The sequence below is a fragment of the Alexandromys fortis genome, unplaced genomic scaffold (genome assembly GCF_014885135.2).
Source record: "Alexandromys fortis isolate MF-2015 unplaced genomic scaffold, M_Fortis_MF-2015_v1.1 scaffold_21, whole genome shotgun sequence".
NCBI classification, from domain to species: domain Eukaryota; kingdom Metazoa; phylum Chordata; class Mammalia; order Rodentia; family Cricetidae; genus Alexandromys; species Alexandromys fortis.
The window spans coordinates 10,613,031-10,625,040 of NW_026067905.1; the positions used below are offsets into that span (position 1 = coordinate 10,613,031).

General features: G+C 45.4%; 1 protein-coding gene across 1 annotated transcript in view; it reads right to left on the reverse strand.

Moving 5' to 3' along the window:
- Astn1 (astrotactin 1) overlaps nucleotides 1-12,010 on the reverse strand; it is a 342,711-nt gene that overhangs the window by 169,174 nt on the left and 161,527 nt on the right. The window contains exons 3-6 of the mRNA XM_050135418.1: nucleotides 8,165-8,558; nucleotides 6,207-6,353; nucleotides 5,085-5,192; nucleotides 779-928 (exon numbers count right to left, since the gene is read on the reverse strand). Of these exons, the coding sequence (XP_049991375.1) occupies nucleotides 779-928; nucleotides 5,085-5,192; nucleotides 6,207-6,353; nucleotides 8,165-8,558 (799 nt within the window). The remainder of the gene's footprint in view (nucleotides 1-778; nucleotides 929-5,084; nucleotides 5,193-6,206; nucleotides 6,354-8,164; nucleotides 8,559-12,010) is intronic.

Genomic DNA, 12,010 nt, shown 5'->3' on the forward strand with positions numbered 1-12,010 from the left:
CAGAGATGAGCGTGTCCTAATCCAGGACCATCACACTCACCAGCCCTTGCCTACCATTAGTACTAGTACGAGGGACTGGCAGATGGAGGTTCTGCCTTCACAATGACTGCTGGGAGGCCAGAGACATTAAACCTTCCAGCTATTTCCTCCCCTATTGCTGTGCCTCGACCCATATTGCTGGAGTGTTCCTCGGGGATAGAGGGACAGAGTGGCTCTGTGGTGACCATGGCATGGCTCCATCAGACTTAGCCACAAGGTGTTGGCACTGGGTCAGGTAACAGTGACCAACTGCCTGTCATGGTGTGCCCTAAGATAGCGGGTCCCCAGATGCTGTGAATGTCCCCACTTGCTTCCAGCCTTGCAGCAACCAGAGAACAGACATTAACAAGTCAATTAGGTGCTTTGGGTGTAAATGATTCAGGGACTCTCAGAATCTCTCACCTGGGCAAAGCAAACCAAAGCATGGCTGAGCCTTACACACCTCGACTGCCCCAGTTAGCTTTTCCTTCCTTAAGCACTAAAGGACTGTGGCATCTGTCCACCTGTAGCCGGTGTGCTTTGTATTTCTATGGTTGTAGAGAAACGGAGATGACCCATTCAGTTTGTTATTAGCTCAATTTCTTAGGTCATCGGTGGACAATCTAACTGTATCCTCTTCCTTCCTGTTTGGAGCACATCCCTCTTCCCCACGACAGTGGCCCTTGTTTGGTCTGTCTTCGGCCCAGCCTGAAAGCTGCTGACTGAGGAAGCTGTCACCTTCTCGGCGGAATGAGCTCACCATCAGCGATCAGGTGCTCGGGGACATGAAGGGTGATTTTGACAACAAGAGGGCAGCTGACGTGAGAGGTGCACACGAGGCCAATCACACAGCTGGTGACGCTGATCAGGGTCAGGGTGGTCTTATTCACAGGACTTCGGGGAGAGCCCACTGAAAGCAAGACAAAAACAGGACACGGTGGTAAAAATCCCGGCACTGACCATCTGACTTGGCCTTCTACTGGCAAACAGGCGTGTTTGTTTGTCTGGCAAACCTAACTCCCAGCCATCAGAAAATATCTCCACTATGTGGCCTCAGGAAGCTTCACTGGGGACATCACCTGTTGAAGAGAAAGTGAACTTGGCCACCTGGTGGCCTTCAAGGTCAGTAGTGTGAGCAGAGTGCAGATTCCCTATGATTTGACTGGGTCAGACTCACAAGAGGACACAAAGAGGGCATCTCTCCCTCTGCTTCCCTAGCTGAGTTCAAAATTCTTGGAGGCAAAATAGTTTAATCGCTGTAGTGCAATCCCGTTGCTGTTTGCAGAGGGTGCTCTAAGGCCGGGCTCCCACAGTGTAAACCCAGGCTTCCAGGAGGAACCTCCCCCAGTAGAAGAGCATGCACTTCTTCTATGGTGTGCAAAGATGCTGTCACACCAGAATCCTCTCCTCCATCCAGACACCACTGGAAGGGATAGAAATGCAGGAGCTTACTTTGCTCATTTGGGGGGAGTGGATTTTCTCTTGCTCTTGGATGAAGTGGTGGCAAGCAGAGGGATGATGAAGGGGGTGGCACTTGGAGGCAGAATACACGTGGGAGGGTGAGAAAGCAAGGCAATGGAATGTATAGTTTTTCCTGGAATTTTCTTATTTATGTTAATAGTTATTATTAATAGTAATGTAAGTCCAGTTAGGGGAGGAAACTGTGCTAAGTTTCTTTGTATATTCTTTTCTGGTAAATCCTTGGCTGTTCATAATACACACCTGTGAGCCTGGAGAGGAACTATCTACTTTGCAGAAGAGGGAAATAAGTCTCAAGTAGAGGCCCTAATTGTGACAGCTAACACTTACGAAATGGTCATTATGTGTCAGGTACCTGTGCTCAGAGTTCTACAGGGCTCACATCATTGAATAACAATTGAGGCTTCATGAAGTAGCTGTCATAAGAGGCTACAGAGTGAATCCAGAGCCAACTCTATAAAGGACAGAGCCTTTGGAACTGCTGCTCTCAGGAAACACAGGGATGAGTGTGGGTTTCAAGACCACCCATCTATCAGTGTGTGGGCTCTCCCGAGGGACTGTGGAGAGGGCTGTTGGGAGGATGAAATGCAGAGGCTGCCAATAACCTCTGGTTCCTGTGAGTTGGAAAGGTGCTATTCACACTGGGATCTTTTCAGCGTGGAGTCCAATTCCTCAAACTTAAAGATCCACCCAGCCCAGCCTCAGAAGCAGATCCACCAATAGCCAATACCTCCTGGCACCGAAATACCACATATCCCAAATGATACCTGTCACGTTTCTCAAAACCCAGCTTCCTGTCCTATTTCCATTGTCCAGTTCTCAATTCAAACAACTCCTTATGTCCAGCTCTCTCCCGGCTTGCTCACAGGACACACTTTCTCACCGCCAAGGTGTGCGTGTGTGTGTGTCTTCATTTTGTTTAAACTTTCATATCCATTCTCTCATCTTACCTTAGGATTCTGGGGAGTATCTCTCTCCCCCTCATAGATACACCCCTGGCTCTCAGCTAACATCTCTACTGCCTCAAGAGGAGATCTCCACATAGCACAAGTGACAAGCTAACACAGCAGTCCAAGACTTGATGTCACAACAGGGTCACAACTTCCTGGATTCTGCCGGTCTTTCAGCTTCCTTTTCTACACCACCCACAAGCACGCACCCTAGACTTTACTGTAGTAAAGCTGTTTCTCAGCTTTCTCACCAGACCATCCCTTCCATGCCAGTGACTCTGCTCATATTATCTCCTTTCCACAGAAGGCCATTTTGTCACCTTGTCATCCCAGTCCACACCTACCCTTCCAGACTCAGCTCAAACAATAACTTCCCGAAAACACTTCCCTGAAACCTTCAAAAACAGATTCTCACTCATCCCTGCCCCTGTAGCCCTCAGTGCACCCTGCTGTTACAGCTCTTAGCACACACGATGTCATCCCTGTTTGCAGGCACTTGCCACTGCTCTCCCGTGATTGCAATAACTAGAAACAGATATTTTTGTCCCTTTCCTCTGTGTGCATCATCAACCCACAATCTAGCATCCCTGCCTGCCTTTGAATTTTCCAATGGTTTCCTATTCATTTGCAGAAGGAAGCGCAATTGCAATAGCCTGGCAGGTCTTTGCTTTGGTAGTTAGCTTCTTCTCTGGCTTCACCCCTACCTTCCCTCTATGTTTATGTTTATACCCTGGCTAGAGCTGCCATCTCCCTCACTTCCTTGACAACCACATTTCTTGGAGTCCTCCGAGCTTTTTATGTACTGCATTCCTCTACTGAAATGCTCTTACCCAAGCCTTCTTTTTCAAGACATCCTATGCACTGCCTATATTTCAGTTCTAATTCTTCTTTATTGCCTCCTATTGCTGCCATGTGGAATTAAGTGTTATCGCTTCTGAGTACTCATTTTATTTATATATATTATTACAGGAAGCCTTATCATTGTGCCGTGTTTTCTTGTTTCCACTACCTATCACAGAGGCTGACCCAGAGGAGGTGGGTTAGAAGATGCTTTTGTTGGTCTGATTGATGTACCCAGTCCAATTAAGCAGGCATTTACACACATGCATTATAGGTAAAATCCTTTAGTAGGCACTTTGAAAAAATAATTAGGGCTGCTCCGCCCCTGAGCCACTTATAGTTTAGTTAATAGCAGTAGACAGTTGATGCATTTCAGGGGCTTGGAATTTAAAGAAACAAATCATTTTATGCTCTAAAGCAACTAACTCATCACCAGAAGTCTTCTCCAGTAAGTCTTTAGTGGAGTAAGACACGCCTGCTTTGGTACAGCCTAGATCGTGTGTCTGTTCTATAAAATGTTTTGAGGATCAAGGGAGAGGGAGATACTGTCACCTGCATTCCCCCTTCAGGGAAAAGGAAACATTTACAGGTAGATGGTTAAGAGCCCCACTGGCTCTTCAGAAAAAAAAATAGGAAGAAAAATTCAAACGTTAAAGATTGGGAAGCCTACAGACTTTGGAAGACAGAATGAAAACGCCTTCTTTCTTGCAGTTTCTGGGAAGAATGAATTCTGTGTGAAGAGAGTTTGAATAGAGGTAGGACTCAGCCAAAATGTGTATGTTCTGAAAACTACTAGATAGGTATTGGCTGGAAACGCTATTGAGTTCTGTCCACACAAAGTGGACACTGTTGATGCCATTCATGTATCCTCCACAGTATCTCAAGGGGAGTCTGTTCAATATATTCCAAGATGGGGTTCTAGAAAAGCTGTAGACTACATGGGGAAAGATCTGCAAGCAGCAATGGTGATTTCATATACTTTATCAGTTGCCAAAATAAACAAAGGATGTAATCCTCACAGAAGCCATATGTATGAGTTACTTGTAAGTCATTCAGTCTGTGCGAGAAGGGATGCTCAGAGGAGCTGTGTCCTTATGCAACACCACACAGCAAGTAGATGCTGAGGTTCATTGTTGTACAGCAGTAGAGCGCCCTCAGAGGTAATGGCAACACCAGGAGGAGTGGACAGTGGTGCCCACAGCACGGAGAGTCATCTCTGAGGTCAATAAGGATGAGTCTGCAGCATATATTCAGAGACTGCACTGAAGCACAACTAAGCCAATGCGAAGAACAAATCAGTTTCCTTAATTTGTGCCAGGAGAAATGAGGGGTCTGGAGGCTTAGGTCTCAAGATTGTACTGAGTAAAGATTTAAAGGTTAAAGAAAACTCCTAGATAATTCCTTTACTGGCTATACCCTTCTATCCCAGCTCGAGCCCAAGACCAACGCAGCTGAATTGATGAGGAGTACACCGATTACTCATTTAACAAACTTCACCCACTTTATTTGTCTCTCTGAAGAGCAAAACATGACTGCCAAGTCTTCCAGAAGAAATTGAGAGTCTTCTGACCAAGAAACAGCCTTTCAAACAACTTGGAAACTTGTTTGAGAGTGCCATTTTCTAGGAGAGATGATTCTCGCTCTCACTGGACGCTAGGCTCTTCTTTCTTCCTGGGAGCAAGCACCCGCTGCAATCCAAGCCTTCTTCCTGGTGATGCTGGCTTGAGTGCACAGAGCCCTCTATGGTCCTCACCTTTCCCACCTGCACCGTGCTCACACCCGCTCCATCATTCTTACCTCGACTGCGCCTTCGGCTCCGAGAGGGGTCCGTATAAAAGGTCAGCTGCGGGTCATTTTCTGCCTCAGTGCCAGAGTCCCCCTCAGGATTCAAGAAGGCAGAACCAGCTGAAATGGATAGAGAATCAGAGTAGACATTTTCTCTTTTTGCAATGCAGAGTCATAGGGTGAGGTCTAATTGGAAAGTCAATAAAAATGAGAGTGGTCCATGGACAATCTAGGAGAGGCAGCTGAGGGGCTAGGGCTTCTCAGTGTCTAAGTTTGTTGGAGAAGCAAGCAGTTTTGAGAGCAATTGATGACACTCCAGTCTCCACACAGAACATGGCTCTGTGATGAGGGGCTTGTCTGACATCTGCTTGTCAAAGAGGACTTGAAGAGGTCAGGGGTGGAGAAGAAAAGAAGGGAAATGTTTTGTTCAGGTTAACAGGAGACCAGAATTACATCAGAGCAGGAAAGACATTTTTACCTCTGAGTTTTCAGATTCCATAATATGTACATATATACAAAAAGAATAAATAAGGTAAATAGCCATGCGAGCAGGGAACATTCCTTTAAGCCCTCTAAATCATAGACAAATACTTTGATCATTTGATAAATATATACCCATATACTCTCATTCTTTTTCTGATATTGAAGCAGGTAAAGAGTGTTTAATCTCCCTTTGAAATGGAATTGTGCCATATCTTCATCATAATCTCATTTTCCCCATTGAGTAGATGGGCGGGCAACTTTCCATATTAACAAATAAAGATCTATACGGTCATTTTAAATGGCTGCATGCTAAGTCATTGGACATTAGCAGATGTGCCAGATCGTTAACCAATTCCCCCTTGGTGGGCATCCAAACCTTTTCCAATTTTCGGCTTGTTTAAATGTGGTAAACAGCCATTTACACACATCTTTGCATACTTGTTCAATTAGTTCCTAGGAACTACTCATGTTCATAAATATGTTTAATCAAAAGATTTCCACTCCTACATTTTGTGGCAAGGAGCTTTTATTTGGCCTCCAGAAGACTGTGCCTTTGTAGCTATGTGTGGCAGTATGTGTGGCTGGTTTAATGACCTTGCCTCTACCCACAGTTTGGAACCCATCCGCAGACTTAGAACTGGACATGGCTACCTCTTGCTTTGTTGTTGATCCTCTTTCTTTGGCTACTGGAGGTGTGGGAGAGCAGAGTGGCTTGCTGGTGGTTGGAATCCACGGGGCTCGTGGCTATGATATTGTCTTTATACTTGTTCATCAGGGACAGCTTGGCATTGTCACTTCCTATATAAGAAAAAGTCAAGACAAAGGGGGAAGAAAACCTTAATAGAACAGGCAAAGCATGAGAGAAAGTGAGAAAACCCACGTGAGCTGAGTAGATGTGCCCAGGGCACTGATGTGAGGGACATAGAACGTGAGAGGCGGGTGGAAGCTAAGACACTCCTCTCTGCTTTCTAGGGGTTACAATGTTAAGAGAGGAGTGAACTAAGAGGATTACAATTGGAAATCCAATTGAGTTCATTCCATATTGATAATGTCACTGCTCGCCAGCCTTTGGCTAAAGTGTAGAATGCAGGGTTTTTCTTCTGACCAGCACAGGGTTTTAGCAGAAAGAATCTATGTGCCTTCAGACAGAAGGTGGCCCCTCTTTCATCTCGGTCTTCACCGTTCCTTCATGACTGAACTCTAGCTACTGCATACATCTGTGTGGTCTGTCTGCTCCCTAAAGAGTTTAGATTTGAACCCCCAAGTCCCATATGTCGAGTCCATGGCCTTGGTACTCTGCCCAGCACTATGGGGGAATATCATACATGTTAGAGACTCCTCCTTTCTAGTCTCAGACTTCAAAGTTCTCAGACATTGAAGTTCTCAGACTTTAAGTCGTATTAAGAAATGATTATTGATACAGGTCATCTTCTAGATGCCAAGTAGAATTTCCATGTTCCACTATGTGATGTTAACCTTTGCCACCTCTCCCAGAGTCTGTGCATCTTTAGCAGTATGCCATATCAAATGTGTCTTCCTCAAAGAGGAAGGTACTGGGCAGTGCCTTGAAGGATCACTGGTGAGGCATTCTCTTTCAAGATGTACTGATTCATAGCAGTTTGAAAGGGAGAGACGTGGGCTATCATAAAAGAACCGTTCCTCCCTCTCTGCATGTTTTTGACCCTGATCTTGTTCTGTTGAGTTAGGGCCAAGGCTCTTCTAGCCACTGTCTCCGTAGATATGTCTAGCATCTAAGATCTGATGCTTTGATCGCAGTCTTCCATTTTCTTTGAAAGAAAATGCATCCTGTGTAGAGACCACAGAAGCAGGGGCAAAGTCACGCAATTAGAAGACTCAAGGCCCCACATCTTAGGAGGCAGAGAGAAAAACAAAACGAAACAAGAAACTGGTAGCTGAGGATCCTCCTTGTCAGTAAAGAATTCAGTTGTCTGTGCAAATATGTGATATACAAAGAGGTCAAGCCAGGTTAGTTTCCCAGGCCACCGCCTCACTTCCTAGGGGGCTTCCCAGTATACACTTAGAGGCTCTAGAACACTTCTACCACACCTAAAGGCATCTCTCTGCTCCCAGTACTGGGTGGTGGGTGGAAGTGGAAGTGGACCCAACTTATGCTAATACTATACTTCTAATTTTATGGACTAGAAAACCAGCCCAGCTGTCTAAGAAAACAGGGTGTTTTTTTTGTTAAGTCTGAGAATTTCACAAATGTGTACAATGTATTTTGATCAGACCCACCCTTCATGTCCCATTCCTACTCCTCTTATGTCCCCCCACATACTTATTGTCCTCTTAATAGAAATTTTTATTAAGTCCAGTTGGTGCTTGCTTACATGCTTATGGGTATAGGACTGTCCACAGGAGCAAGACAACCAACCAGGTTCACACTCATGAAGAAAACTGCTCTTCTTCTCCCAGGAGCCATTAATTGCTAATAGCTCCTCAGGTGGGGTGGAGTCTATGCAAAAGGTTATTTTTGCCCACTTGAGGAAAGGCATCGGTACATTTTGCTACATAATATCTGTTAGCTAGCTGCTTGCCAGCCTACCTGAGCAAGGACTAAATGAGCCGACTCCTTCCCCCATTCCTACCTGGTGTGAGGTCCATCCCAGACTTCTCATTGCAGCCCTGAAGAGAGTCCAAGGTACGTGTGACCTGACTGGCAAAGTCCTCCCCTCCATTCATGCACTCCCTCTGCAGATGGTGACGCAGGTCTGTGATGTCATACTCATAGCCATCCAGGATGGGTGTCTCCCGGATGCTCAGGGTGCCACTGGAGTTGTGTCCCTGCACTCGGGCATTGCGCAAACTTTCTCGCCCGTGGCCACCAATCAGCACAGACGGAATGTAATGGATCTCATTGGCTGCCTCCGCACTGGCACTCTTCTGGGGCTGGGGCACGCGGCGACGTTTGCACCAGCGCCTGCGGGTATACAGGATCATCACCAGGCACAAGATGGATAGCAGCAGAGCGATCATGCCACCCTGGAAAGACAGGACATCAGATAGTTCCACAAAGAAAGGTGAGCACACTGCAGTGTTATTGCTCCATCTGCTAACTCTGTCCACACTCATTCATTAATTCATGCAATCAAATGTACTGAGCACTTATAGTAAGCATCCCTCAGCAACAAAGGGACGCTGCTGACACTGGCGTTTAACGAGGGAGAAGAATGAGACTGTGTGGTTAGTGCATCATTTCAATGAATCTAGTTGCATCTGGTTTAGCAAATATTTGAGACAGAGGCTGGAGAAAATGGAGATTTGGGTTTTCAGTTAAAGACGTGGGGGAAAAGGGGTTTTTTTGTTTTGTTTTGTTTTTGTTTTTGTAGATGTGCTACACATAAAGCTGATTTGGGGCTTTCTTTTAAGTGGCAAGCAGGGAATGGCATCAAGTTTCATCTCATATCCAAACAATCAATCTTAGATGGAGCCTCACAATGAACCCATGAATCAATGAGTCCTATCCATGCCAAAACTCAGATTCCTTGTCTGTACAACGAAGCTGCCACGAAACTGCTCATGGTGGCTACTAAGAATTGGGCGAAGGAATGATGTAAAGCGTGTAGCACGATACATCACACAGCATCAGGACCAAGCTCAGAGGGACCTTAACTGTCTCCACCAAAATAACTGGCCTAGCAGGGAAAACCATCGACACATCTACCTCCACCAGAGTTGAGCACAAGCTGTGGGAAGAAGCCCTGCTGGTTTGCACATGATATGGGGCAGGGGCCCAGCAGGAATGCAGTTTAGTTTGCTCCCCTGGAGGAAAGGGCTGGTACTATAACCTAGAGTCGGGTTGGTGGAGGAGTTTCCTGATGAGCCTTCCAAACTCCAGAGGCCACCACCTCAAAGGCCAGTCCTTAAAAGTCAGGGCAATACTAGCTGTCTACTGGAGATGAGGATTCGGGATACAGTGTTCAGTGAGCTGAACAAGCTTGTCAGGGCGACAAGCCCAAGCTGGGGTTTGAAGAGGTGAAGGAACTTCCCATGCTCTTTCCTCTACAGCACTCCACAGACATCAGCCTCCTGTACCCAGTCACACACACACCTTTATTTGAGTTAATATCCCTTCAAATCTACTTCATTAAGTCAAGGTGTACCAAATGGTTCTCCTCCTGACCTTGGCTCCAGTCACGGTCGACCTATTGTATCTCATAGAGCTAAAAAGTCCCTATCATTTCCCATGGGCCCACCCATGTGAGGATGGCTTAAGAATATTCCCCCAAACAAATGCAAAGTTCCCCCCCTTTGTCCCCAGTTTTACAATGATTTTTTTTTCTGGATTTATGAGCACAGTTTCCCAGCAAATCTTCCTGGCTATCCTCAATTTCTCGCCATCTGCCTACATATATGCATATAAGCACACACACATACACACTACCGTGTTCAAAAAGGCCACAAGAGGAGGTAGCAAAACACACAGTAGAATCCGTTGTTAAGTAACAGACCAAGACCTGAGGCTAGTTGGGGATATAACTTTTCAAGTTTCAAGTTTTTCTTGCTTTATCTAGAGGATGCATTCTTCTGGTGCAGTCTCTCACGCAAATGGAGACAGAGTAGACACGTTCTAGTTGCACAGGGTAGACGTACAAATCCAAGAACTCGAGATCCTACTAACTGCTACCTGCTCTGCACTCCATACTGTGTGACTACTAGAGGACACTGTACTCAACGGTACAGACCCAAGCCCTGAAGCGATCCACTGATGGTAAGCATCTCTGTATGACCCAGTAGTTTTCAGCAGAGCCGTCAGTCACCTGCACGGCACAGTCAGATGGGCTATCCTTTCTCTCACCCCAAACTGAAGCTGTAACAATAGGTAATTAAGCCACACGGAAGGAATAACTTCCCGACTGAGAGAAGTTGTCAGACATTGAATTAGGCCACTGAAAGCCAGAGGTAATTTTATTCCCTAAAGAGCCGTAAGAGCGACATAAACATCAATCCCCAAGGAATGGTTTAAACACCCACCATCTTTCTCGATCACACTCAGTTCCTTCTGAGCCCCTCCACCCTTCCTTACTAATTATGCATACAGATGGTCACAACAGGGTTACAGTAAAATCCAGCCCGTAGATTCATTGCCCATATCACACAATAATAAAACAATAGCAGCTGTTCATTAATGGGTGTTTGCTGGGTATCAGACAGTTGTTCAAAAAACTCTACAGTTTCATCTCTAAGAGGTAGAGTTTCCTGACTGTTGTTTGAAAAAAAAATGAGGCATGAAGGTCAAATAACTTGTTCAAGGTCATGTATTGTGTGGTTAGAAGGACTGGGATGGAACCCCAGTGACTAATTCAGAGTCTATGTTCTTTGTATGGAGGAGCAGGATGTGTGCATGGCGGGCACGCATGTGCGGAGGCCAGAAGTCAATACTGGGGGGTCTTTCGTTTTGGCTATTCACCTTATTTTTTAGATAGGCTCTTTCACTGAACCTGAAGCTCTTGTTTCTGCTAGACTGTTGGGATCGATAACCCGCAGGATGCTTCTACCTTTGCCCTGCCCTGTGCTGGGTCGGGTCACAGAATCTCACCATAGAGAACCATAGTGCCTGAATTCTCAGTGGGTGCCAGGCATGAACTCAGGTCTTCATTCTTGTGCAGCAAGCTCTTTATTTTGTGAGCTATCTCAATAGAGTACAACATCCCAGACTACATCCCCAGAGCTGATAGATCCCTAGGCTGCAGTCACTATGATGAGCTGTGCCCGTAGACACTTAAGCTCTCTGATCCCTCACAAGTTCAAAGGATGGAACGGGTACAAGTGGATGCCTGTGTCTAGATCCATCCTTGCTTCACAAACTGAAAACAAGAAACTAGCCCAAGTCCATATCTAGCTGACCAGAGGTCTGAAGAGCATCATTACAAGGGACTGTTTCCCAAGTCACTACTAAGGACCCAGATATAAGATTATTGTGTTTGGTAGAAGCACAGACAGCAACAAACCCACAGCCCTCACACATTTTATATGATTATTTAAATATTAAATGAATTTAAATAAGATTATTCATAGCAAAGTGCTGTTAGATTCTCAAATTTAACTGAATTTTAACAAAGAAATATATGTTGTCTTTTAGTTTAGTGACCCATTGAAAATCTCTAAGTTTGACCCATTCGTCTGATGAGCAAGCCAAGGTCCAGAGAAGTGAAAACAGTGATGGAGCTGAGTGGGTGACGGCAGATCCTCTAACTGCTCTTCTCACAAGGCCATTTCTTAGGTTCGTGTATAACAATTAACTTCCCATATACTAGAGTCCAGACACTCAACCAAAGGTATCTTCGGTTTATTTTTCTAAAACATTTAACTTGTAGAAAGCTGGGAACAAGGTTTTAATTTGTCTAAATCTATTTTGTGTCTCTAATCTTGCTTCAGTGGACCGTTACCTCTGTGGAGATGTAGTGACTCCTGATGTCCTCTTTAGTAACTGG